This window comes from Callorhinus ursinus, unplaced genomic scaffold (assembly GCF_003265705.2).
Source record: "Callorhinus ursinus isolate GAN/ISIS: 27379988/994484 unplaced genomic scaffold, GSC_fseal_2.0 scaffold9, whole genome shotgun sequence".
In the NCBI taxonomy this organism is placed as follows: Eukaryota; Metazoa; Chordata; class Mammalia; order Carnivora; family Otariidae; genus Callorhinus; species Callorhinus ursinus.
In genome coordinates, this window is record NW_027397071.1 from 21,655,068 (window position 1) to 21,683,049 (window position 27,982).

The 27,982-nt window shown below is 38.2% G+C and overlaps 1 protein-coding gene, 1 long non-coding RNA gene and 1 pseudogene across 2 annotated transcripts; 2 read left to right on the top strand and 1 right to left on the bottom strand.

The window, feature by feature from the left end:
• LOC141373412 (uncharacterized) lies at positions 1 to 27,982 on the bottom strand. The gene is made up of 5 exons (XR_012379355.1): positions 27,850 to 27,982; positions 27,627 to 27,737; positions 25,009 to 25,074; positions 24,091 to 24,202; positions 1 to 198 (listed from the first exon to the last, which is right to left on the bottom strand). It is a non-coding gene; the product is annotated as an uncharacterized lncRNA (long non-coding RNA).
• Positions 8,400 to 9,852, top strand: LOC141373352 (signal recognition particle 19 kDa protein-like). The gene has a single exon (XM_073896003.1). The coding sequence runs from the start codon at positions 8,565 to 8,567 to the stop codon at positions 9,012 to 9,014; it is 450 nt and encodes a 149-aa protein (XP_073752104.1). The 5' UTR covers positions 8,400 to 8,564; the 3' UTR covers positions 9,015 to 9,852.
• On the top strand, positions 10,475 to 11,327 carry LOC112824412 (small ribosomal subunit protein eS6-like; annotated as a pseudogene).

Genomic DNA, 27,982 nt, shown 5'->3' on the forward strand with positions numbered 1-27,982 from the left:
CCTGGTGGAACTCAGCAGTTGTTTCAGCCTGAGCACAGTTGTTCAAGAAACTCCATCCCTCCTGTCAATAAAAAGAAAAGTCTGTCCATGTGTAGATCACCACATCTGAATGCTGTTACTACAGGTCAGAGATCAGAATGCAACGCCAAACGTACAAAAGCTGCGCTTTGTGATGGTAATTTTGGCCAATTTCAGTAGCTGGAGTTTTGGAGAAAAAAAAATACATATATATGTATGTAACAAACAATAAACATCTGTCTCAAATGTCACATTCATTTTATGCATAAAGACCAATAATGAACCGCTCGTGAATAACGCTTACCAGGGTGCGTGGAAATGAAGAGATCCCTCACGCATGAGCCAGTGGTCACCATTTTGTTTGGCTCACGTTGTGACAGAATCAGCTTCGTCACTTAGCAAAATGAGCTATACAAAATGACAATTCTATGCAAAGAAGGGAGTTCTCTGGGTCACAGCTCAGAAAGCACCACAGAATGCCACTACCTAGCCCCAACAAAACGGCAAGCTAGACTTGACAAGAAAACCTACCAAAATGCTCTTCAGAGAGACCATGACTATTCCTTTTCCTGCTTAGTTGGCAGCAACAGATTATCATTTGAGGACAAGGAGGGAATGTGTTGCTCTTTGCATTAGGCACCGTAAGTCTGTGCCCTTCATAAAGGTGCCTGGTGGAGGCGCTCCAATCCAGCTTCCCTTCCTATGGGGCCATCTGTCTAGAGGGCAGTCACCTTTGTCTTAGCACGAAGTCATGGTTCTGTTGCTAAACCCTGTGCCTTTGGGGCTGCATCACTGCAGAGGAGTTGCTTTTTCCTCATTCACACAAGGGTGTCATATAGGCTAGAGGTAGCCTTGGTGCTAGACAAGGAAAGAGAGAATTATATACTGAAGAAGCTTGCTTCCCTGATCCTCAAGTGTGCCAGGGTTGGGGGACAAGGTAGGCATTCACCCTCCATGAAGCTCATGCTAAGACAAAGGAACAACTGGCAATTTACTCAAAATACCCAAGGCTTACTTGAGTAAATTTACTTACCATCTTTCACTTGTGTGTTTTGACTTTCCTCTTCTTTAAATGATGCAGTTTATTAAAAGGAAAAGAAAATAGAATTTTAAAGCTCTAAGTAGCTTTATGGTAAGTACTAGAATAGCATTTATATGAAAAAGTTGGGTTTTTTTAATTTTGCAAGTATTACACTATACATTAGCCCTTCCCTTGCCCCTGAATTCCCTTACATCTCTTGACTAATCTCATGGGAAACCGAATCAGTGAGCTGATGTGTTGAGATCAGAGATAATCCCATGACAGGCTGCTTACTGAGAAGCTCATGGGCACTGTATTTGACACAGGGGAATAAGAGGTATAAAAAGAAATAATACTGGTCTCCAGTGAGTTACAATCTAATGGAGGAACTATATCTATCTGGATAATTTTAACATAACGTGGTAGTGGCAAGCAGAGTCCTAACAGACACAATGGGGCCCTTAGCCGGCCTTCTGTAGGGATAACACTTGCACAAAGTCGTAAAGAAACGAAAAAGGAGCTATAGAAAAGAAAGGTAGAGGGCAAGAGAGGAGGAGAATCCCTAGGACCCAAGGGTGAGGGTGTAACACTATGTGGTATATCTGAAGAACTCTGGGCAGTTTGATCCTGCCAGAGCATAAAGGACAAGATGGCACATGTGAGTAGAGGCTGTCGAGGTGGGTCGGGCCAGTCATGGAGAGCCCACCTGCCCTCTGAAGGAGATTGGGATTGTCCTTTAGGCCATGGGGAGCAATGAAAATACTTCTGTTAAGGAGTGGCACAGATGGGGATGGACTGAGACTGAAGGTCAGAAGACTGGTCAGGGTTTTTTGTGATTGTCCAAGAGAAAGAGGATAAAAGCCTGAATCCTGGGGGTGGTAGTGGGGTTGCAGAAGAAATGGTAGGTTTCAGAAATATTCAGAGATGAAAACCAAGAGCAGTTGGTGACTTAGTGGATATGGGCACTGAGGGGGCAGTTTTGGATAATTCCCAGGGTTCGGGTGTAGGAGACAACATAGATTGTGATGCCATCAATTGACTTAGAGACCAAAGGGCCCAGAATAGGTGTGAGGGGAGAAGAAGACACTCTAAAGTAGTACTTCTCAAAGTATGCCCTTGAGTGCCCTCCCCTGGCCTCCGGACAGCTCCCTGGAACCCTGGTTATTAACACCGCCCACAAATGTCATGGCCAGAGAGGGCCTCACAGAGGAAGTCCAACCACTTTCAAACTGTGTGCTGAGGGGGTCCAGGGGGTGGCAGAGCAGGCAGGGCTACAGTCTGCCTTCCTTGATTCAACCCAAGGGGTCTACTTTTCCTATTGTGGATATTACAATTCTTCAGAAACTTTAGTTTGAAAAAGGAAAACCACAGTTTAGAAGCCACTTCCTCTTAGAGAGAGGAAACTGAGGCTCACAGAAGTTAAAATATCTTGCCCACAGACACAAGTCTGTAGCAGGGGCTGCGCTAGATCTACGGCACCTGGTTCAGCCACCTCAACCTCTCTGTGCTATGGTTTCCTGCATGAAGTAATTGTTTACTTTTGCTGTGCTTTATAAAGTTGCCAGAGACCTCCTTACCTCTAACATGCTCTTAGCAATTTCCTCTGTTTTAGTCTTTCAATAAATGTTTATTGAGCATCGTCTGCATGCCAAGACCTCTTTTACTGAGAGCACCTGAGCATTTCGGTTTGGATCCCCAGGTGTAGTCTGTGATTCTCTGGTAGAGCTCTGAAGTCCAGCTAGTATTCCACCATGACTGGATGCAGTATGACCCAAGAAGTAGATAAGTATACTGGGGATTATTTTAGCCCCAAGTAAACAGTATTTTGAGTTTCCTAATTCACTGGAGGATATAGCTAACTTATGTTTTTTAATCTAGTTTTTGAAAATACATTTTTTAAAAAATCCATGAAGCTCCTAATGTACAATAAGGTGCTATTCATAATTTTTTAAGGAATGACTTTTCAGATGTTACATACATGTTACTGTGTTCCATACTGGAAATAATGGCCCAGAACTCAATAAGTTTAACTTTATGAAACTTAGAACTGATACCTGAAGTAATTGCAGAACACATTGCTTTCAAAAAGTGAGAATTCAGACTGATAAACTTGATAACCCTTCTTCTGCATCATATAACTCAACAGCTGTTTGTCCCAATAGGGTAATTCCTAAAACAAGGAAAAGCAAATCCCTGTTCAACCTAGAGAAATAAATAGAGAGACAAATGTAAACTGAGGGGCTTTTGATCTCTCTCTCAAAGACCATTCCATCTTGAGAATCTTGTCGCAAGACTTCTAGAAGGGAAGTGTGAGCTGCCGCTCTGTCAGGTGTATGAGTCAGGGTGGGGAACAAGAAGCAGGTAGGGGAAGCCCTCCTGCTTGGCGACTGCCAGAGCTGGGATCCACACAGGTCTTTCCAGGAATATTATGTAATATCTTAACTACAGAAAGAAATCCATTGCTCTGTCTCTCCTCTTGGGAATTCCAATCTTCATCTTATTAAATTCCTTAAAATAAGGGACCAGGGAATCAGTCTTTCTTCAACTGCCCCTTTATACATCACCACCTCACCCCAATCAATCTCTCATTTTCTTTCTGTGCTCTTTCCATTTGCAGCTAAGTCTTAAAATCAGAAAATCTGTGTACACCAACATATATACAACCCAATTAGTTCAAAAAGGGCATTAAGAGTACACCTATCTTAATGAGCACTGAGAAATATATAGAATTATCAACTCATTATATTGTACACCTGAAACTAATATAACACTATGTTAATTATACTTGAATAAAAATAAAAAATAAATAAAAACAAAAAGCACTTGAGGACTTTGGGTTTACAGGCAATTCTAATAAAGGAAAGATAGAATAAAACTGCAAGGTTAGGTACAAAACTGGTTAATGTCCTCAGGGTAATTAATTAAATCTTTGAGATTATTTTTTCCATCAGACAGAAATTTACAAGTTAATGGTATAACCTCACAGTTTCTGGGCTCTAATCAAATAGTAAATGGCAAAGACAAGCATAAGTATATTCTCCTAGAGATTTTATAATTTTGGGGTGAGCCAATAAAATATAAATAAAAAATAAATAAAACTGTGGGGAGGTGAGTTGCAAGTAAGAGAGAAGGGGAAAGAAAGAAAAAATCCAAGATAAAACCTCAAAAACATGTCAAGTCTCACCTGTTACAACCCCATTTCCTTAGAGATGAAAAATCCAAGTCAAGTGACTCGTCTAAGATTATCACACCCCATTATTCTCACATAGGAGTATGGTTGAGGGTAGGGGGCAAATAAGCAAACAAAAAAGTTTTAAAAATCAAACAAAAGCTTATTGGCTCCACAGGTCCCCACTTATACTAGCCTCCTTTATACTGTAAAGTGTGCTAGTGAATGGGCACACTGAATCTTGAGGGAACAAGCATTTATTTTATTACTTGTCCCCATTGCCTCTCACACTGTCCTCCTCATTTGTACAAGTAAATCCAGAGTTAACGTTCTTTTGAGATGATCATGGTTTGGTATTTTGGTTTAGTATCCTAAAAAATCTTCCTTCACAGCAATTTCTTTCATCCCCTCAACAAAAGTTAATTGGAAGCTTACTATGTACCAGCCTCAGAGAGTACTGAGAAAGAGAGTGAGTTCTTCTGCTCTCTTGTTTATCTGCTTACAACTTTGTCACTGTGTGTCAGGATGCAGGAACCATATGTCTTTCCCAAATCCAATAAATTTATTTATCTATCAGCTTTTTTCATACCAAAGGTTTAAAATGGTTTAAAAATCCCTTGAAGCTCATCTTCTGTGTGGTAAATAACAATATCGGTATATTACCCCTATGTTCCTCCTTTGCGTATTCCAGCATTCTCCTTTCTATGAATTCCTCTGAAATTCTGCCCTCTAGACTGGCCTTGTCTGAATGCAATGACACTGAGTTCCAAATTAATGAAATTCCACATACCACATGAAGCCTCACTGGGAGCATTTAACAAAATGAAGTGCCTTGGTGAGCTCTTCAAATTCCTCAGAGTCCAATGACTGAAGATGTCCCAGAATGGAGAACTGAATGTGGCTTAAAGACACAAGGTAAATGGGGCACAGAATTTCCTGTCAGGTCCTTAGAAGCATCTGATGAGATGCTATTAAAAGGTCCAAAACCTTTAACATGACTATGAAAATGAACATAGCCTCACATACCGAGGATCGAAAGAAATTATGTTGGACCTAAAATACAGTCGGTCACCTTGTTGTTGAATTAAAAAATGGCAAATGTGACTCGGCTCTGGAAGGCACTGTTCCTAAAAGTTAAGAACATGGCTCATCTAAGTAATCAATAGATATTAGCTATTATTACTATTTCCTTTCTGAGCATTTCAACTTAGTGCTTATTACTGTGATTAAAAATATTACACAATGCCTCCAATAAGTCTGTGAAAATTTGCTTTAATTATAATGTTAGATATAATTTTCTTTTTGGAAATAATAATGTACCATATGTAAAAAAAAAATTAATCTTATGCTTGCCTCCCTTCCTTTCCAGCCCTTTCATTAAATTTAGTTATGATAGGTTCAAAAGCCAGAGCAAACATTCTGTTAGTTAGCAACATTCTACTCACACCAGGAAGGTCCAAATGGCACGAGAGATCAACTACAAGTAAAACACACTAAAGATTGCCTGAAACACGTTCTGACACGATCCTTCTCTTTCAAAACAATCAGGCTGCTCTAGAATACCTAAGTGAGAAGTATTTTTCCAAGCAACAGAAATCAGTAGATTTAATCACATATTTATTGAATGTAAATTTTGCACAAAATATTGTGCAAGTTGCTCTGAGAAAAGTTACGATACATGTCCCTGTCCTCAAGGAGCTTGCTGTCATGAAGCCCATATCCTCAGAAACTTTTAGTTCCACACTTCTCCCAGACTATTCTGAATAAAGATGAAGAAAACCAAATTTTTTTTGAAACTATAAGAAACCTTTGATTCAATCACTATGTCTCATACCATAGCTTAAAGACTATATTTTCCTTTGTGTATTTAATATTTGAGAATAAGGAATTAAAAAATTATTGGGGAAAGTAGGTCTGTAATTGACCTCCTAGGGAAACGACGTGAAATCCCTTCAAAATTCCCACCAGGAGTGGAAAAGAAGTGGATTCAGATACAGCATTCTGAAACCTTCCCAAGCTTTCTCCACTGGAATTCTAATTAGTAAGACCCCTTTAAGCAATTTTAAAGCTGCTTAACTTAAATACAGGAAGTGTTTCCTTGGGTTCTATAATACTTTGGCAGAGCTGATCCCATTTCCTGAGATTAAATAGAAGAAAATTCTTTCCTCAGGAGACTAAACTGCACACAATAAGATCATTCACTAGAATGTTCATATAAATTCAAAATATACCATGGGAAGAGTAAATGTCTTCTTCCTAAAAGGTAACATCCTAGAAATGCTAAGTGGAGCCACAACTAGTTTTACTCTTGAGTTTTGGCCTTTGTGGGTAAAAGTTCTCTGAGAAGAATTACTGAGGTACTAACTCATTTTGACAATGAAACCAAGTAACTAACTAAAACAAAACTAAAGATAACTAAAACAAAAAAGAAGTTAATCCTTTTTCATAAATAAAAAACATCTGTCGGTATTTTGCTTCTTCAGAGTTTTGCTTCCATTCATAAGTATAAAGCTGTACCCTTTTGTAATCTAATTCTTACTCTTTGTACCACTTAACGCTTAGCAGTAGGAAAATTTCAGAAGCTTAATACCAAGTTACTCAAAGGGCTGGTTGGTAAGGGGAGTGGAAAAGGATATGCTTCTACAACTTTTTTATTGTCCAAGAAAACAAAGGGGAACGCTTTTCAATCTCTTGCCATCCTTCTGTAAATGTACAGCACCTCACTAAATTTGATAGCTAAACAGTATTCTGACAGTGTTGTTGAGACTTGTATGTCAGATTTAGAATTGTTATTGTGGAGACTCACTTTGATGGTGAGATTTTAGAAGCTTATTTTCCTCCTAAACAAATGTATTATAGAGTGATGGATAACAGAGATTCAAAGGATTACAATGAGAGATCAAGGAGTTCACCTGTAATATCTATCGCATTGACAGCCGACTTTATTGAAGTTTCACAATATTAACTGCCTCTCTGTGGACTGGCTGAGCCAGCTAGGTGATTATCAATTTATCACCAGTCAAAACACAGATTGCTTCATGTACAGTGTCTGTGGCATAATCAGGTACCTTGAATCCGATCAAACTAGAATGATCCTACTAGGATGATTCTTATAAAAGTGAAGAAGAAACATTAGTTGGGAAATTCTCTAATGAAATTATGTCTAATTCATGGTTGATAGAACACCTTTCCTGGAACCTACATCAAGAATGCACTGCTCCAAAAGGAAGTAAAACAAAGCCCAGGAGATAGAATGGGGAGAACGTTAGAAACTATTTACTCCTTCTTCCTGAGGCTTGCTTTCTCTAACCACTCCTCACTCCCACTTCAGAGACAGCAAGTAGGAAATTGACCAGTCTTTAAAATAACCTCCACAGTGCAAGACTTGCACCTTGAAACTCCACTTAACATTATGGGAACTAACTGAATTACATGTAGGAAATTATCTGGTTAACAATGGGCCAACACTGAGATGCTTACATTATATCTTTGACACTATAATCAATCTAGCAAAAGCTTTTAAGTGTTCTACATTTCCATCCTATTTCCTGTTCCTATCCTCTAAAAAGGTCTAATCTTTCTCCACATATTGAGTTCCATCAGTAGCCATTCAAATTAATATCTGTTAAATGCAGGAATGGAAGGAGAAGATTTTGGTCTTGGATGTTTGTTTGATCAGGGCAAGACTTACTAGCTACACTAACAAACACTTACTAACCACTTACTGTGGTACTAATCTAAGTACTTTTCATATATGAACTCATTTAATTTTCTTAACCACGCTGTGAGGAAAGTACTATTATTTTCCCTGTACTATCAATGAAAAAAGTGATGAATAGAAATATTATGTACTTGTCCAAGATTACGCAGCCTACAGGTCGAACCAAGCAGATGAATCTACAACCTTACAAATTCTGAGACCCAATTATTTCCAGTCATAGACTGATTGGATTGAATTGCTCTGCTCTTATTCCAGCTGCCTACCATTATATAAAGTTAACCCTCTCTAGAGAAAAATAGCACCATCCAGAGCCTTTATAATTTTGCATGCAAAGTTTCTGGCACTCAACAAAATATTAGCTGACATACCAAGAAATCAGAAAAAAGAAAAAGGAAGACAATAGAAATAGGGTCACAGATAATTCAGATATCAAAGTTATCAAACATGGATAAATATATTTTAAAAATAGATGACAAGATAGCTTCACTAGAAAAAATGGAATCCATTAAAAAATAATCAAGTGGAAATTCTAGAACTGAAAGATACAATAATTAAAATTAAGAAGTCAAGAACCGAATTCCGGCCGGTCGTTCCCCGGGAGGTCTTGGGTGGGCTCTGTGCGGGCCTGGGTGAAGATGGCTTGTGCTGCCGCTCGGTCCCCGGCCCCCCCGGCCCCCCTGGCCGATCAGGACAGGTTCATTTGTATCTATCCTGCTTATTTAAATAACAAGAAGACCATCGCAGAGGGGAGGCGAATCCCCATAAGTAAAGCTGTTGAAAATCCTACAGCTACTGAGATTCAAGATGTGTGCTCAGCAGTTGGACTTAATGTATTCCTTGAGAAAAATAAAATGTACTCTAGAGAGTGGAATCGTGATGTTCAGTACAGGGGCAGAGTCCGGTTCCAGCTCAAACAGGAAGATGGCAGCCTCTGTCTCGTACAGTTCCCATCACGTAAGTCAGTAATGTTGTATGTAGCAGAAATGATACCCAAACTAAAAACAAGGACACAAAAAACAGGAGGTGGTGACCAAAGTCTTCAGCAAGGAGAGGGAAGTAAAAAAGGGAAAGGAAAGAAGAAGTGACCAGATGTGAGAGTCAATCAAGTCTGGTACTACTGTGATAGACAGTGAATGAAGGCTTCTAATTTATATCTCAGAGAAACGGAAGCTTATTATTTGCATCATTTAACCGAACTACGGACATTTCTGCCTCCCAGCTTCAGCATCAGAGTTGACAGTGAAGTAAATATACATCAGAAGTTTGCATCTAGCTTTTATGTAGTATAAAAGAAAATTTTTTTGCCTTTCAACATAGAGTTTTTGTGGGAGAAAGAAGCATATTTTTTAAATGGACAGTGGACTCTACCATAAGTTACTTGAAATCCTCTATCTGTCCTGTGTGTAAACATGTTTCAGATAAATGAGTTTAATTAAAGATTTGAAATACACATTTTCTTCAGCATTTAAGTTAATGAAATAAAATTTGACTTTTGTGGCTTTTGCTCCTTTGCTTATGAACTAATTAATGCTGGCAGAGGAGATAATTTAAGTGAATAAAATGGGTAGTGGAAGCTTAGTGTGAGCTTAAAACTAGAAGAAAATAGTTAAATCCTCTTGGACATCTATAGATCATATTATTTTAATCAATTATTGTAACTGTTCAATTACTAGTTTTTTGATATATGGAAAGTCCTGGATGTTAAGCTTTAGATTTGCTTATTTTGTAGGCTTAAGAGCATTATTTTAATTGGAGTTCTAAAATTGCCCATGCTTGGGGCACCTGAGTGGCTCAGTAGGTTGAGCGTCTGCCTTCGGCTCGGGTCATGATCCCAGGGTCCTGGGATCGGGCCCCGCGTCAGGCTCCCTGCTCAGCGGGAAGCCTGCTTCTCCCTCTCTCTCTGCCTGCCACTCTACTTGTGCTCTCTCTGTCAAATAAATAAATAAAAGCTTAAAAAACAATAAATAAATAAATAAATAAATAATAAAATTAAGTCAACAGAAGGGTTTAATAGCAGATTAAACACAGGTAAAAAGAGGATTAGTATTGTAAGATAGCTCAGTAGAAAACATTTAGCCCAAAAAACAACAACAACAAAAATAGAATGGAAATATAAAAAACAGTGCAAGAGACACATGAGTGATGGCAAAAGTATAATATAAGTGTAACTGGATATCCAGAAGTACGTTCAAGAGGGAATGGGGGCCAAAGCAACATTTGAAGATACAATGTCTGAGAATTTTCTAAAACAGACAAAAGATATCAATTTCAAGCAGGATAAATAAGCTACTAGTCACATCACAATAAAACTGCCAAATGGCAAAGACAAAAACTAAGCCATAAGAACAGCCAGATGAAAAAGCATATTACCTTCAAAGGAGCTACAACAATGACAACTAAGTTCTGAACAGAAACCTTGGAAGCCAGAAGAAAATAGAATGCATCTTAAGTGCTGAAAGAAATTTTGACAACTTAGTAGTCTATACACAGTAAAAACATCCTTCAGATACAAAGGCATCAAAAAAAAAAAAAAAAAAAGAGCATTTGTTGTCAGCAGACCCATACTAAAAGAAATACTGAAGGGGTGCTCTTTTTCGTGGCGCCTCGGAGGCGGTAGGCTGCTTCAGGATGAAGCTGAACATCTCTTTCCCAGCTACTGGCTGCCGGAAACTCATTGAAGTGGACGATGAACGCAAACTTCGTACCTTTTATGAGAAGCGTATGGCCACAGAAGTTGCTGCTGATGCTCTGGGTGAAGAATGGAAGGGTTATGTGGTCCAAATCAGTGGTGGCAATGACAAACAAGGCTTCCCCATGAAGCAAGGTGTCTTGACCCATGGTCGTGTCTGCCTGCTGCTGAGTAAGGGGCATTCCTGCTATAGACCCAGGCGGACTGGAGAGAGAAAGCGCAAATCTGTTCGGGGTTGCATTGTGGATGCCAATCTCAGTGTTCTCAACTTGGTCATTGTAAAAAAGGGGGAGAAGGATATTCCTGGACTCACTGATACTACTGTGCCTCGTCACCTGGGGCCCAAAAGAGCCAGCAGAATCTGCAAACTTTTCAGTCTCTCTAAAGAAGATGATGTCCACCAGTATGTTGTGAGAAAGGCCCTAAACAAAGAAGGGAAGAAACCTAGATCCAAAGCACCTAAGATTCAGCGTCTTGTTACTCCACGAGTCCTCCAGCACAAACGGCAGCGTATTGTTTTGAAGAAGCAGCGCCCTAAGAAAAATAAGTAAGAGGCTGCAGAATATGCTAAACTTTTGGCCAAGAGAATGAAGGAGGCCAAAGAAAAATGCCAGGAACAGATTGCCAAGAGACAGAGGCTGTCGTCTCTGAGATCTTCTACCTCTAAGTCTGAGTCCAGTCAAAAATGAGATTTTCTATGAGTGACAAATAAATACGATCGGACATCAAAAAAAAAAAAAGAAAGAAAGAAAGAAAGAAATACTGAAGGGGTTTTTAGACAAGAGGAACATGATCCCAGATGGAAAGACAGAAATTCAGGAAGGAATGAAGAGCAATAGAAAAGTATATATGAGTATAAATATAAATGACTATTGACTACAAAGCAATAATAATATACTATGAAGTTTAAGATGCATGATTAAAATGCATGAGGAGCAATAATTCTCATAGCCAAAGGGGATAAATGGAATTAATATGTTATTAAATCCTAGCATTATCTGAGAAGTGGTAATTTGTATTAGACTCTATTCATTAAAGATGCATGCTGTTATATCCAGTAAATATAATCCCAAATATATCCTTACATTACTTACATTAAATGTAAATGGACTAAATACTTCAACTGAAAGGTAAAGTTTGTTCAACTAAATGAAAAAATAAAAATTCAACTGTACATTGCTAAATAAGCACATCTGAAATTACAGAGAAAGAGTGGAGAGATATATAAACACTATCATTAAACATAAAAAGGGACATTTCATAATGGTATTTAAAAGTTAATCTGCCAGATGTGGAGATGAAAAAACGATAAAACTAAACCATAATTTAGGGATGCTTATAATTATGATAAGACTCTTTTTAACAGCAAGAGCAATTAACAAAAAATCCAAGATAGGGATGCCTGGGTGGTTCAGTCAGTTAAGTGCTGACTCTTGGTTTCAGCTCAGGTCATGATCTCATGGGTTGTGAGATGGAGCCCCAAATCTGGCTTGGCACTCAGTGGGGAGTCTGCTTGAAGCTTCTCTCCCTCTGCCCCTCCCCTACTCGCTACTCACATGCTCTCTCTCGCTCGCTCTCATTCTCTTTCAAATGAATAAATCTTTAGGAAAAAAATCCAGGATCGTGGTGTGAGAGAGAACTAGGCAGGAATGTAAACAAGAACAGGGCTATCTTTAAGCTGTGTTGTGGATTCACAGACTCTTATTTTTCTATTATTCTTTAAACTATATATATGTGATACATTACCTCTCTTTTGTGTGTATGATTTATTTGACAATAAAATAACTTTTTAAATAGTAAAAAAAAAAAGTTACTCTAGAAAGATATGACAATTTTAAACTCAGTCTCTCAAAAAAGTAAAGCAAAAATTAACAGAACTAAATATAGAAAGAGATTAAGTCCACAATTATAGTAGGAGACTTCAATAAACTTTGAAAAATTACTCACTGAACAATCAGGCTAAATAATATATTTTTTATTAATATATAATATATTATTTGTTTCAGGGGGAGAGGTCTATGATTCATCAGTCTTAACAATTCACAGCACTCACCATAGCAAATACCCAATGTCCATCACCCAGCCACCCCATCCCTCCCACCCCGCTCCACTACAGCAACCCTCAGTTTGTTTCCTGAGATTAAGAGTCTCTTATGGTTTGTCTCCCTCTCTGGTTTTGTCTTGTTTCATTTTTCTCTCCCTTCCCCTATGATCCTCTGTTCTGTTTCTCAAATTCCATATATCAGTGAGATTATATAATTGTCTTTCTCTGATTGACTTATTTTGCTTAGCATAATGCCCTCTAGCTCCATTCACGTCTTTGCAAATGGCAAGATTTCATTTTTTGATGGCTGCATAATATTCCATTTTATACATATATATATATATATAATATCTTCTTCTTTATCTATTCATCTGTTGATGGACATCTTGGCTATTTCCACAGTTTGGCTATTGTGGACATTGCTGCTATAAACATTGGGGTGCACGTGCCCCTTCGGATCACTACATTTGTATCTTTGGGGTAAATACCCAGTAGTGCAATTGCTGGGTCATAGCGTAGCTCTATTTTCAACTTTTTGAGGAACCTCCATACTGTTTTCCAGAGTGGCTGCACCAGCTGGCATTCCCACCAGCAGTGTAGGAGGGTTCCCCTTTCTCCACATCCTCGCCAACATCTGTCATTTCCTGACTTGTTAATAGGCTAAATATATATTAACAAACTTGATTTAATTGACAGATATAAAATTCTCCATCTAATAAGGAAACGTGAGACATTTACCAAAACTGACCATATTCTGGGCCATAAACTGAGTTCCTAAGTCCCCCAACATTTCAAAATATTGAAACCATTAATGTATTCTTGGAACCAGTGGAATTAAGCAAGAAATCAGTAACCAGATACAAACTAGAACATCCACCAAATATTTGGAAATTGGTCAAAGAAGAAGTCAGAATAGAAATTAGAAAATATTTTGAACTAAATGATAATGAAAACATGACATCAAAACTTGTGAACACAGGTTAAGCTGTGCTTAGTGGGAAAAAAATCAGCGACAATGGTTATTCGAGGAGGGATGATGGCTGAGAAGCAGCATAGCAGGGGCTGGTAATGTTCTATGTCTTGCTGGAAGAGGTGATTACATGAGTATTGACCCTTTGAGAAAAATTCACCATGCTCTACACTCACGATTTGGGCATGTTTCTGTATGCATGATTATACTGCAAGGAAAAATTTACTTTAAAAAAAATCAGAAATTATTCCTGACTCTTCTTTTTTCTCACACCTCACATCCAGATCATCAACATTTCCTGTCAGCTTCAATTCAAAATTTATCCAGAATCTGGTCATTTCTCACTACCGTCAGCTGCTAATCTTATATAAACCAACATCATCTCTTTCTTGATTCATTTCCCTTTCATATCTGGCCTTCCTTCTTCTACCCTTGCTCCCTATAGCTGATTGTCAACACAGTCATTAGGGTAAGCTGTTAAAGCTGAATCACATTACGTCACCACTCTCCCCAAAACTGTTCAACTGGCGTCTCATTTTACTCACAGTAAAAGCCAAATAATGGTCATGACTACATCTCTACATCATCTGGACTGCCATCCAGTCACCTACATCATCTCCTACCCACCACGTCTTGACCACTCTACTCTAGTCTTACTGCCTCCTTGCTCTTTGCAAACATGACAGGCACATTCCTGCCCCATGACATTTGTACTCATTCTTCCACATGCCTGGATGTTTCTTCCACCTAGATTCACATGGCTCATTCCCTCCCTTCTTCAGATCTCTGCATAAATATCACCTTCATCCCTGACCATTTTCATTGCAATTTCTTCCACAACTTCCAATCCCTTTTCAGTTCAATTCACCAGATATTTATCCAGTGCCAATGTGAGCCAGGTACTTAGGTGCTTAGGACAAATAAGTAAACAAAACAAAGATTCTTGCCTTCATGGGCCCTAGATTCTAAAAGGAAGAGATAAACAATAAGCACAGACACCTTAATTATACAGTGTGTTGGAGATGGATAAATGCTTTGGAAATAAAACAGGGGCAGGTCAAGGAGCATTTGTCAGACTGTTCAGAGGGCATGTGAAAGGAGTTTAAATTATATTATAAATAGAGTTTTGGAAGCAAGCTTTATTGAGAGGAATGACATCTGAACAAAACTTGGAAGGTAGAAAGGAATTAGTGACTTAGATATAGGGAGAAGAATGTTCATAACAGGGAGAACAAGTGCAAAAGCCAGAGGTGGGAGTGTGCCTGGTACGTTGGAGGGACAGTAAAAAGGCACAGTGGCTAGAGTGATGGATAGGGTGAGCAACTAACTGTCCAAGTTCGCCAGGGACTCAGGGTTTTCCTGGGATGTGTGACTTTCAGGGCATCCAGGGCAAACTGAGATGGTTGGCCGGTCATCCTAGTGAGAAAGAGTTGCAGGAGTTGAGATCAAAGAGATAATGGGGCTGAATCATGAAGATCCTTGAAGACCTGGTTTTTAAAATGAGGAAAGTAGGGAGCCATTGGAATGTTTTGAAGAAAGGAATGACATAATCTGAGTTAGATTTAAAAAAAAATCTCTTTCTATTGCTGTGTTGAAAATGGGGCATACAGAGACAAGGGCAGAAGTGACACCATCCCAGATGCTATTGCAGTAATCCAGGTAAGAGTTGATTGTGGCTTGGACCAATGACTTCTTAGTAGAGATGGTAACAAGTGGTCAGATTCTGGAAGGGAGAACAAATAAGATTTCCTAACAGATTGGATGAGGACTATAACAGAAAGAGGAAGGATGATTTTCCAGGGGTTTGATCTAAACAGCTATAAGAATGGAGTTGCCATCAGCTGAAATGAGGAAGAATGAACATACAGCAAGTTTGACAAGAAGAAAAATCAGCCCTATGTTAGACATGTTATATATCCCCTTTTCTGCTTCATTTTCCTCCATAGCTCTTACTAACACTGACATGCTATGTATTTTATTTATTTATTATTTATATTCACCCACTAGAATATAACCTCCAAGAAGGCAAACCCTTTTGTTTGTTTTGTTCCCTGCTCTATCACCAGCTTCTAAAAGAAATTCATCCACTATGTAAGGATTTACGGAGTGTCTCCTAGATGACTGGTACTGCGCTAGGCTCCAGGAATACAGTAAAACATGACATGTTCTTAGGATTGCCAGGCAAAAGACAGGATGGCCAGTTACATTAGAATGGCATATAAATAATGAATAATTCTTAGTATATGTATGTCCCATATTCAAATACATATGCCCCATATGCAAATATTCAATTATGGGACATAATTATACTAAAAAAATATTCATTGTTTATCTGAAAATCAAATTTAACTGGGCATCTTGTATTTTCACTTGCTAAACCTCACAACCATCATGCTTTCTGCATGTAAGGAGCCTGAATGATAATGGGATATACAGAAAAATAAGCAGTCTGTCATATAATAACTCTAGGAATACAAGATACCAGGGGAGCTTGCAGGAAGAGTATCCACACATAGACTGTGGGGGAGCATTGGAGGAGCTTCCTGAAAGAAATGATATCATAATATGGTAACTGAGAGTAGAGTTATCTAGTTGAAAAGGAGAAAAACATTCCAGGGTGATGGAACAGCATGGGCCAAACTTGGAGGGCAGAGAGACGGTGGGATAGTTGCATAGTTGACCTGCTGTCTCAGATGCACCCCAGAGAACACAATTGTGTAAGATGGGAAGTAAAAGAGTTAGTATCACCAAATAGCACACTTGCCTGAGCAATTACTCTATCAGAGACCAGTCAGTAAACATGGGCACCTGTAGCCAGCAGCAAGAGCAGTGAGGGTGACCACCTTCCCGCCCACTAGGCAGTTGTGGAAGCAACAAGAGGGTTCTGAGAGTCACTGCCCACCAGCTGCATTTCACTGGGCTTGACTGTCATGACCAAAGACAAAATGGAGAACAATTCTCTTCCAGTCCATCCTTGAGATAGTGACTGTGTTCCCAGTTCCCCCACAGGTAGAAACAGACAGAACAAAACCTACTTTTATACAAAACAGGTAAACACTCCTGAAAAGTTGGGGGAGGGAAGAAATTCTGTAGGAAAGACTGGAATTTCTGTTAGCAAAATGGCTAGAAGTTGGTGCCCTTCGCAACCTCTTTTGAATCCACAGTCTGGTGACATTTGAATTCCACAAGAGTATGCATTCTCAGCAGGGGTGATCCAACTCCCAGAGAGGGGAAATTGGTTCTTGGATATTATATTGGTTTGTTTCCCTGCAGAAGGTTAGAGTACATCAACTGATCTATAGTCTATCTGTGGTTCTAAAATTACACCAGGTTTTGGTGGAGGAGAGAATGAGGAGAGTTTTTTTTAAATGTCTAAAAAGGCTACTTAAGGATGGCAAGAATGAAAAATAAATTTGATAAACACGGAACTAGAGCAAAGCTCTACTTAAAGGATGGAGACCAGGTGGGTGTGAAAGCTGTGTTCTTCTGGAAGAAGGGTAGGGGGCAGAGATAGAAAGGAGGAGGAAAGGAAAGCATTCTGGGTGGTACAAACAGCATATGCACAGACTTTCAGAAAAAGTAGAAGGTAAACAACATAAAATGCAGGAGCATGGTCGAGTAAGATAAGGTCCAGGAAGGCTTTATTGGATTTAGCAATTAGGAGGTCACTGATCATTTAACCTCTTTGTGCTTCAGTTTCAATACTTGTTAAATTAAATTGAAAAATAATCTCCAAGGCAACTACAGTTCTAAAGACTCTCTCAGTCGGGCTGGGTCTCTTTATACACAGAGACACACACAAAAACACATCCACACACTTATACACACTCCCAGCACACATGCTAATCTCTTTCCTTAATCTAATTTTATCTCTCTGCGGCTATATTTGCCTTTGGAGAATTCCAGTTCTCTTTTTGTTTAATGATAACAATACTTTTTAAAAATCAGTTATGAGAGTCTACCGTTCCCCGATAAGCGGAGCTGCTGGACAATAAACTGGTTAATATTAGTTCCTAAAAAACATTCCTAATGCCTTGTAAATACCTTTTATAATGCAATAAACTCTTCAGAATGTGACCAGATTTTTCTTTCACTTTAAAAAATGATCTTAAAGCCCAGATTCACTCAAATGGGGCAAAAAAAAAATCTATTTCCTCCTAAACTATCACAATTCATTAAATATTTTCTAAGTGTCTACTATGTGCCAAACAGTATAATATGTGGTTGGGAAATTAACAGCAAATAAAATAAACAGTCTGTAGCTTCCAGGAGCCCAGAAGGAGGAAAGTAGGGGAATAAATGAGAAGTTGGTAATGTTAACACCACATAGTCAACTATCATCTGGCCACATGGGTATCACATCTGAGCCTTGGCCCTGCTCCTGAAAATAGAGCTCTGAGGAAGAAGTAAAGTATCAGTTTACCAAAGACAAAGATGGTGGCATGGACAACAGCCACTCTAGAAAGGGGAGTTCTTAACCATTTGGGGGCCAAAGACCCCTTCTCAGAATCATGTATTTAAATGCCTAAAACAAGAATACAAATGCAACCAATCATATTGAAATATGGTTATCATCTTAAAAATTTGTGCTATGTGTATTTCTTTACTAACACATTAAATAACCAGACCCAGCAGCTGTCCTAATAACAACTATAATTTTGAAGCAGTGATAAGCACAAATGGCATGTTGAGCTACTCGTAACCCCATAATATGTTATAAAAATATCTGTGATTTTTATTGACGACAAAGTCACAGATACTATTAATAATTCTGTGGCCTGTTGCCTACATTTATAATTGAACAGAATGTGAATTTTCAGTTAAAGCCTGATGAAAGTAAAGAATTATTTTACTATCTAAATCCACAGGCCCCCCTGAATTTCATCCAGAGAACCCTTGGTCTCTGCAGACCCCTGTTCTAGGACATTAAACTCAATCAGGATTTTCTCCTTCAATAACATAGCTCCATAGTCACTTCTAGAGCTATAGTTCCCTCATTGGGATTTCCTAAAGATGTAGCTTGTCCATTATTTGGGGCACACTGCCATCCCATGGCTCCTCCTGAGGAGTTTAGCGTTAATAACATCCACAACAAAGCAGCCTTTTAGGGCATTAGACCAAACCTGCAAATTAATGCACTGGCTCATCACAATTCATTAATCAAACTCAGACTGGATTTAACAACAGATTATTAAAGATTCAAAATTATACCCACAGAAGAAAAAAAAAAAAAAACAGGCAGCTCCCAGAGGGTCAAATATAATGTGAATGGTTTTGCATAAAACCATAAACCTGCTATTAAATTAAAAACAGGAAAAATTATGTCCACTGCTTATCTCCAGTCACTTTTTTTTTTTAAAGGAATGTTATGCTAATTTATTTCTTTGCTGTTCCTGGTTACACAGTAAAAGACTAAAAGGTTACAATGCAGTGGTTCTTTTGATGTTTGGTTGAGCAACTTACACTGACATGTACTGACTGAGGTAAAGAAATTAATGAAATTACTCCCATAATTCATTACTAATGGAACGCTGTCAATGTTTTCAACCGACAGTTCACACAAATCCTCCGCAGACAGCGAGACACCTCATGGAGACCGTAGGGCTCACTCCTTCTGCTCAACAAAGCAGAACTCGGCTGCCTTGTCCTACAATTTCACTGATCTCTCACCTCCGTGTGTTTGCTCTTGATGAGCAGGTCTGTATTCTCTCGGAACAAAAGCAGGAAGGGGAAACAATGATTGGAATTTTTCTTTCTCTTCAGAGAATTTAGGGAGACCGGCTGGGGATTCCCAAAGATGTATAAACATTCAGAATGCTGTAATTGGGCAGATCACAGAACTACAACCGGCTGTGCAATGAATTTTGTTAAAGGTTAATATTTTAGAGCAGCAATCATAGATAAAGAGCATAATCCTAATAAGAAGTATAAAAAAAAACTAATTTAAAGAACTGTATGATTTTGTGACATCTTTGCTCTTTCCCCATTAGGACTGAATCATTAGTTCTTTCTGTTTTTGCAGAAAGAGAAGCAAAAATTACTAGCACACATGCTGATCAAGGTAGGTAAGTGACATTTCTAGAAATACAAAATGTTTTATTCAATGTAGGTACCTGTTTGATATTATAGCGTGTTTTGGTCTTAGTACTGTCTAGTTTAAACTCTAAACTCCTAAAGGGAAGGGTCTATGTCTTTGTTATATACGTAAAAATAATTAATAACTTCTCTTTGAAGATAAACTCCTATCTATACACTGATCATATCAAGTTGGTATAAAATGACACAATGAGCGAGGCAAAATATGCCAGTGATCATATAATACAAGCATAATACAAATTATGTTTAGATATAGTAGAAAAAAGTCCAAAATAGTCAACATATTCAAAACACTTTATAAAAAACATCTTTCATTAAAAAATGACTTGGGTTTGGATTTTGCTCATATTATTGTACTTACATCATGTAGAGTAAATACATAGTCAGATTCTGTCATCCTGTTCTCTCAAACCCTGGCACACTTTCCTGCCCGCTTGGGATCACAGTCCATGTCAACACAGCATAGCAAACAGCTTCCATCAATTGCTCAGTGACTTCTTAAAATGAAATGTATTCACTCTACTCAGGCACAGTATCTGCCACATGGTAGGTACTCTGTATTTACTGAAATGAAAAAATAAAACTCCCTCTCCTCTTTCCAAATGAAAACGTCCTGTTAGGATTGTCCTTCCAAAATCAATCTAACCACTGCTAATTCCCACAAAGTGTTATCATAGAGATTAACTGCAAATAAGTGGCTCATAAACATATCTTGGATTTTTGCAGTGAGCCTCCAATCTCCTGCAGATGCTTATTACCTTCTCATATGGAAAAATAGAAGTAACCAGAAAAGGAAGTTATATTTATTTGAAAACACAATTGTAAAACCCGTATCACAGAAACAAGGGCCATTATAAGCCACCAAGATTAACAAAAATGAGGCAGACTTTAACTTTTGAACAGGAATACTTTGGGCACAAGGGTACGACTGCGATCCCTTATCTCTCTAAGTAATAAGTGGGTAAATCCTGACAATAGTTACTGAGGATAAAGCCCTTGCTTTGAACCAGGCATCGGCCACGTGGGTGATGAGAAACAACAATACTACCATGTGGAAATTAACATCACAACCTTACTGAGCAGGAAATTCAGTGAGCTTCCACAGCTCACCTGAGCTCATGCTAGGAGCTGCAGAACCATTGTGAAAAGTCACCTCTCCTAAGGCGGCTGGGTGGCGCAGTCCACTAAGCGTCAGACTCTTGGTTTGGGCTCACGTCATGATCTCAGGGTCCTGGGATTGAGCCCCGCGGCGGCTCCGTACTCAGTACGGAGTCTGCTTGGGATTCTCTCTCCCTCTCCCTCTGCCCCTTCTGCTCATGCTCTCACTCTTTCTCTTTCTCACTCTAAAATAAATATTTTAAAAAATAAAGTGAAAGCCATATCTCCTGCCTCCAGAGCCCTGTGACATGACTACTCTCTATTCTGCTGCTCTTCTCTCAGACCCTTTCCCATGTGTGCCCTCCATTAGAGCTACTTCCAACCTAAAAACAGTCACAGAAGGAAAGATCTGGGCTCCATACATACCTTTGTGCTAATTCTCCTTAGACAGCCCACATAATATTCAGTGGCAGAATAGCAAAGTGCTAAACAGTTAGGCCACGGCATCAGGTTGCCTAGATTAGCTTCCCAGTCCTCTGACTTCCTTACACGGACAATGTCCTCTTCTTTGCGCCTCACTAACCTCATAAGTAAAATGGGAGTGGTAACAGTACTAACCTCAGGAAATTTTAGTGATAAGTAAATAGGTTAGTAAATGTGAAATGCGTGGTTTCTGACATAGAAAGTGCTGAACAGCGTTGGATGCTATTTCCGGCTCTTAGAGCTACAACGGATGGAGATTGGGTCAATTATAGTTCAGGATCTTCATTGACCAGCTTCTAATCACCAGGTTTTGCTGAGCATCTAATACAGTACAACCTCAACAACAAAATAGCCTGAAAGTAGTTTTAATCTAAGACCTTAGGTGGTAGATCCTTTGCCATCACAGACAATTTGGCACTTCCTCCCTAAGTCCCAGTGGTAAAACTCAGCACTCCACCCCCCACGGGGACACTTAATCCATCCTGAACACTGAGCGGCCTGGAGAAGTTGATCTGCGTCCACTATTCATTTTTATTTTTAAATTATTTCGTGTTTCCCTCAATCCATCATTTTATCTTTCTGGGCTTTAATTTTTCAACTCCTGAATACCGAGGGGTAGAGATGGGCAGTTGGTGGTACAAACAGGGCAAGAAGGAATCTTCACCAGAGATGTTATCTCTGAAACCACTAGAGCTTTCAAGTTAATATAGTCTTTTAAAGTGGAAGAAAGAGGGAGCTAAAACTGAACGGAGTGTGTACATTCCAACATACAAATGTAGAAATTCAGGCCCAAGATCACCCAGCCAATAATTACAATTTTGAGATTTGAACTCACAACCTACTGTCATCAGGTGCCTACTATTTTCACTTCAGCCTGCCCTTCTGATGAAAGGAAGAATTGGAATATCCTCTTTCATTACTATTATTCCTTAGCTATAGCTAATTAAAACACATTATAGCTATGAGACTCTTATAGCTAATTATATAATGATGATGATGATGATGATATATTGACAGCATAGAAATCTCTAAATCATGAGAACAGTGAAATATCACCTTCCATGCTGGCTCCAACATACCATAAAACTAGGAATCTAAATATTTTATAACTATTGTTAGAACTGATGCAGTGCTGAGTTAAAGATCATGAGTCACATAATGTTCACACCTATATAACCTGAATTAGTCCTTTGACAGAAGACATCCACTGAATGAATGTTCAATAAACACTTGTGTTCCCTGCCAAGGGGAAACTTTTTTTAAAAATTACTACAAGCTCAAGCCAATGACCTCTGTAGATCCTGGTGGCAGAGAGTCTAGATCCTTTCCTCTTGGTTGGAGAAAGCACAGGGAGTCGGGTAGTTTACAGGAGAGGATAATAAGAAGGAAGAATACACAGTAATCTAAGGTAAACTGAGTTCGGTGTAAATCCTTCTCTGAGGCACACAGCCCTTCACCCCTTCATCCCCTGAAGTTATCCCCAGGTAAAAGTGTCTAAGTGACAGAGACTCTCAACCACAAGTCAAAACTCCATCTGACCATGGGTGAACCAGGCTGCTGAGCCTTATCCTAAACTATATTTTATAAAATCATTCTCTCTGGATCAATAAAATGCAAATGCTAGAATTATCTTGTTAGCCATTAAAATAAAAGCAACCTTGAGAATAAGGTTGTCATTCTTAATTTTTTAATTCCTTTAACTGACTAACATTGATACAAATACTGTAAACACTTAGCCAACTAAAGGAAGATTCTACCCATACCCCCAATTACAGAACACTTAATTTATATATGATGCAGCTTACAACTATTTAGCAGTATGGTTGGGGTAAGTCTCTTTGGCCTACTTTTTAAATGATTAAATACTCTCCATCCAAGTAAATAGACATCTTCAGAGCTGCATTTCGCACGATAAAACATTCTTTAAACACATAAGCCTTCACTTAAGATTTAAGAGGGAAAAAAAATCTTAGTGACAGTACATTCATTATGTCTTTATTAAGACTGGACTTTTCTATACGGCTATGCGCAGCTGAAAATAAGGCTCAGTTTAATAACAAAGCAAGCTTTCCTAGTACTACAAAAATTATAAAATTTTAATGTTTAATGCATTCCCTAATTATAGAAAACTCTGCAAAGAATAACATCCTTGAAATTTACTATGCAAATGCTCTTAATTTATGACAAATTGCTCTTTAAAACACAAGTATTAAATCTCTATTAGATTGTTGAGGTAACGTACTAATATGCATCACTAAGATCTTAAATTTCTAAGTGGCAATGCTGTTTGTTAGATGCAAACAAGGATTACCTTAATTAAAATATACTATCCCCAGCCTTTCAGCAGATTTAGCTCAGTCTTTATATAGGACAGGTTCATTATCTACCTCAAGTTAATAAAAGTATGACCCACTGTGGTTATTTCCTTTAAAATTTAATTTTAATTACTATTTTGTTAATGGACATAAAGCACTACAGAATTGTGAAGATGATCCAAAAGCAATTTTGAAAATTTAATTAAAATACCTCTTGAAAGCTTCAAAAGGAATTTAACACTTACGTGGCTTAATAACTGATGGCCTTACAAATACAGCTTAGATACCAACTCTATAAAAAAAAAATCACTGAATGAAACATGCTTTAGAACTCTAGCACTTCCTTAGTCTATATCTTGCACTAATGGTGCAGCTAAATAGGTATAAACATAAAACTTTTCCTTCAAAATTTTAACATTAGACAAAGGTTCTTAACAAAGAAATGAAATGGGTAATCATTACATACCGCCTTCACAATACATAAACCTTAAATGCATTCAGAGTTTTTGCATAAAACCATCGGGGCTAAATCCAGATAATTGCAGATGTGTTCAGTTTGTCTTCTGATCCTTCAGGACCTGAATATAAAATTAAAAGGCTGGTAAGATGTTGTATAAAATTCAGTACCCGAGTTTTATTAGGCAGCTTCCTCTCCAATCTAAATTTCAAAGGTTTACACATATATTATTGATCTTATCTGTGAAAATATTGGTTCAGTAAATAACCTTTAAACATAACACAATCCATAGATTTTATTGAGATTCACTACTCATGAAAAAGATAAGAATATGAGAAGCACGGTATAACAAAGAGCGTGCTCCGGGGAAGAAACACAGTCTTTGTGATATTCAAAATATATTTAGCAGCTCTTATATTACAAACCTCCCAATGTTATGGTTCGTAATGCAATGTGCATTTTTGTACCAGACCACTTGACTACTTCCAGTAAGTAAAATCCCTGCATTCATTAGCAATAATGAATTTTTCTTCTTATAGATCTTTTTAATGAAAAAGGCATTTTTCCAGACACCACCCCATGCCCCTCCCTCCAAAAAACTGGTGTGCCATTTCACTTAACATAAAGTCAGGATCTATTCTTTTAAACATGGGAATTCCAACTTCAGAAATCAAAGAAATTTTACTAAAAATGGAAAACATATGACTAAAATAATGACATAACAATTAAGTAGAGGTAACACTGATTTCTGTAAATCTATATTAACCTTGAAATGTGATTTAAATTCACACTCACAGAAATGGCCTAATTGAACTAACTAAAGAAATTTTATAAAAATAGGAGTCCATCTTTTGGTATTTTTTTTTTTATTTACCACACAGGAAATTGCCAATTTATGAGTGAGTTATTTTCTAAGAGTTTACTTACATGTCAGTTTTTTAAAACTTAAGATGAATATTACCCTAGAAGCAATAAATAAGGATCAGGTTCATCCTAAAAAAAAAAAAAAAAAATCTATAAAAGCCTTAATTTAGCTTTATAGTATAGCTGAAAGACTTGCAATGAAATATAGCAGAAAGCAAAGCTGTTTCAATACTAGTAATTAAAGCAAATGGAAAGTTAAATTGAATAAAAGTTTATTATTCTTAAATGCTCTGGGAATAATAGACTTAATTGGAAGAGAAAGCAAATGTAGATGAGACACTTGTGAGAATTCTGAAGGGGACTTCTGAGTCTTTTCAAGGTCTTTGGAGGTTGTTGTCACCAATTCTGTATCAGGTCTTAATTTCGTGTGAAAACATAACATTTATTAATTATGCAGTGGAGGTGAGTTTAAAAAATGAGTGCTTTTTTCTCTTCTCCTTGCACGTATTCTCTAATATTCACTTGATTTTTATCAACAACGATAACAGTAATTTTTAACTGATAATTGCAATGGGAAAAGAGGGATGGTAGAGATTTTCCTGGAGACAACACACATTCACACACGCACATACATGCACGCTTGCCGGAAGAAAGGGAAAGGAGGCAGGAAGGAACAATGGAAAGGTATTGGAAAGAAGGGAGACAGGGTTAATAAGGAAGCCTGTAGATGAAAGAAAAGGGTAACCTGAGGTCTGTTGGTAGGAATGTTTTATTCATTTCGTTGCTTGGTTGTGTGAGTGTGTGTGCATAAAACAGAGAGAAAGAGATGGGGAGAAACTAGCTCGATTTCCTGACACCCATCCTTCCATTTAAGTTAGTGTTTTAATCTCAGCTGTTTCTTTTGAGAGTAAAATGTACCAAAGTGGTGGATGATTCATATGACCCCTTACATTCAAAATACAGTGGCTTATGTTTCTATACTAATAAGCATTGAAAAGAGACATAATCAAGAAGCCTTGGAGGGCGCCTGGGTGGCTCAGTTGGTTAAGCGACTGCCTTCGGCTCAGGTCATGATCCTGGAGTCCCGGGATCGAGTCCCGCATCGGGCTCCCTGCTTGGCGGGGAGTCTGCTTCTCCCTCTGACCCTCTTCCCTCTCATGCTCTCTATCTCTCATTCTCTCTCTCTCTCAAATAAATAAATAAAATCTTTTATAAAAAAAAAAAGAAGCAGCCTTGGAATAATTCAGTTTTTGCATAAAACCACAGTGGTTTAGCTATATTATTACAAAATATTTTGTTTGTATTTTGGTCCTCCAGTACCTATGGAAATTACCAAGCTTGATAATGTACTACATAAAATTTGGTATCGGAGCTATATTAGGCAAAGACCAAAAAAAAAACAAAAAAAAACAACCCCCCCCCAAAAAAAACAAAAAAAAAAACAACTTAGAGCTTTTAATATACTCATGTGCATCGGGACTCTCTAAGAATATGTAGTGCTTCCCACACCAGTCTAAACTTTTCTCAAGGGGTATCTGTCAGTGTTTGCATTCTGTGAAGCACACTCCGGGGGAAGCAGAGTTAGAGTCAGTAATAAGACAAAGATTCCCACTGACACCCCTGTTGTCCAAGAGTGTTCTGGAGGATCTAGCCAGTGCAGTGAAATGGGGTAAAGAAATGTGGCATACATCAGAAAGGGAGAGATAGCATTATCATTCCTTGTAAATGATATTAGAAAATCTGAGAGAATCAATTAACATCTATTAAAACTAACAGAGTTTAGAGGAATAACAAAATATGAAAGAAATAATTTTCACTTATACTAACAATCAGTTGGAAAATATAATAGGAACAAATATTCCACTCATAATAGGAATTTAAAACAGAGAAAGAGAGATCACCCAAAAGAAAAATGGGCAAAGAATATTAACAAGCAATTAAGAGAAATATGCAAATAGTCAATTAACATATGAACAGATGTTCAAATGCAATAATAATCAAAAAAATATAAATTAAAACAAGATACCATTTTCCCCTTATGAGAACTGAAATGATTAAAAACGTGGGCAATATCCTATGTTGACATGAAATGTGGAAGGAAAAGATACCCTTCTGCAAGTGGTATTACTCAGAGTCCAGACAGGAAATTAAGAACACACCCAAATTGGGTAATTTGAAGAGCATTTAATAAAAGGGTTATCCATAAGGGTGTCAAGCTGGGTGGAGGGAACCCACAAGGAAGAGGGCAATCTCCAGGGCTAGAAGCAGAAAAACAAAGTGGAGCAGAGAGAACTGTAACCTTAGGTCTGGGAAGGCAGCCAGCCCTCCGTAATACCACAGGAAGAGCCAAGGAGAAGCGGAACCTCTTAATTCTCCTTCCTTTTCATCTCCTGCCGGTGCCCCCCATCCTGGACAAACCAGCCCAACCAGAAGCCTGAAGGTAAGGGACCTATACTCCCAGCTCAGCCTCTCAGAGCACAAAACAGGGTAGAAAGGGTAGTTGCACCCCCCGGGGGTGCAACATAAGATATCTAGCATGTAAGTGTTAGGGCAAGTATAAATTAGTAAAGCCAAATTGAATGATAATTAGGCAACATATACCATAAATTTAAATATTTACATATAGCATAATATTTGTTTAGTCATTAAAAAAAGAAGAAACAGTGAGAAAAATGTCAAACCATTAGCAGAGGTTGTCTCCAAGGAAGGTTGGGAAGGAAGCTCAAGGTTGTAGGGTCAGCCAGATCTGGGTTTGCATCCTGACTCTAGCTGCTCAATCAGTATTTTTTTGACTGCAAAAAAAGAAGACAGGAAATCAAATTGAGTTGAGGAATACAGTTTTGATCAAGGTTCATATCACCAAACCATGGAGAGGCTGGGGGATAGGTCTGCCTTCAGAAATACCTGGATCCAGAGACTCAAACCTCATCAGTTTCTTCTCTCTCTTCCCTCCATCCACTCTTGCTCTCCTCCCAGAGGCTACCAGCTCTGCTTCCTCTGGTTGGCTTCATTCTCTCAGGCTAGCTGTTACTGTAAG

Excerpts from the sequence above, each read along its gene's own strand:
- LOC141373352 (XM_073896003.1), top strand. The coding sequence starts at position 8,565 with ATGGCTTGTGCTGCCGCTCGGTCCCCGGCCCCCCCGGCCCCCCTGGCC.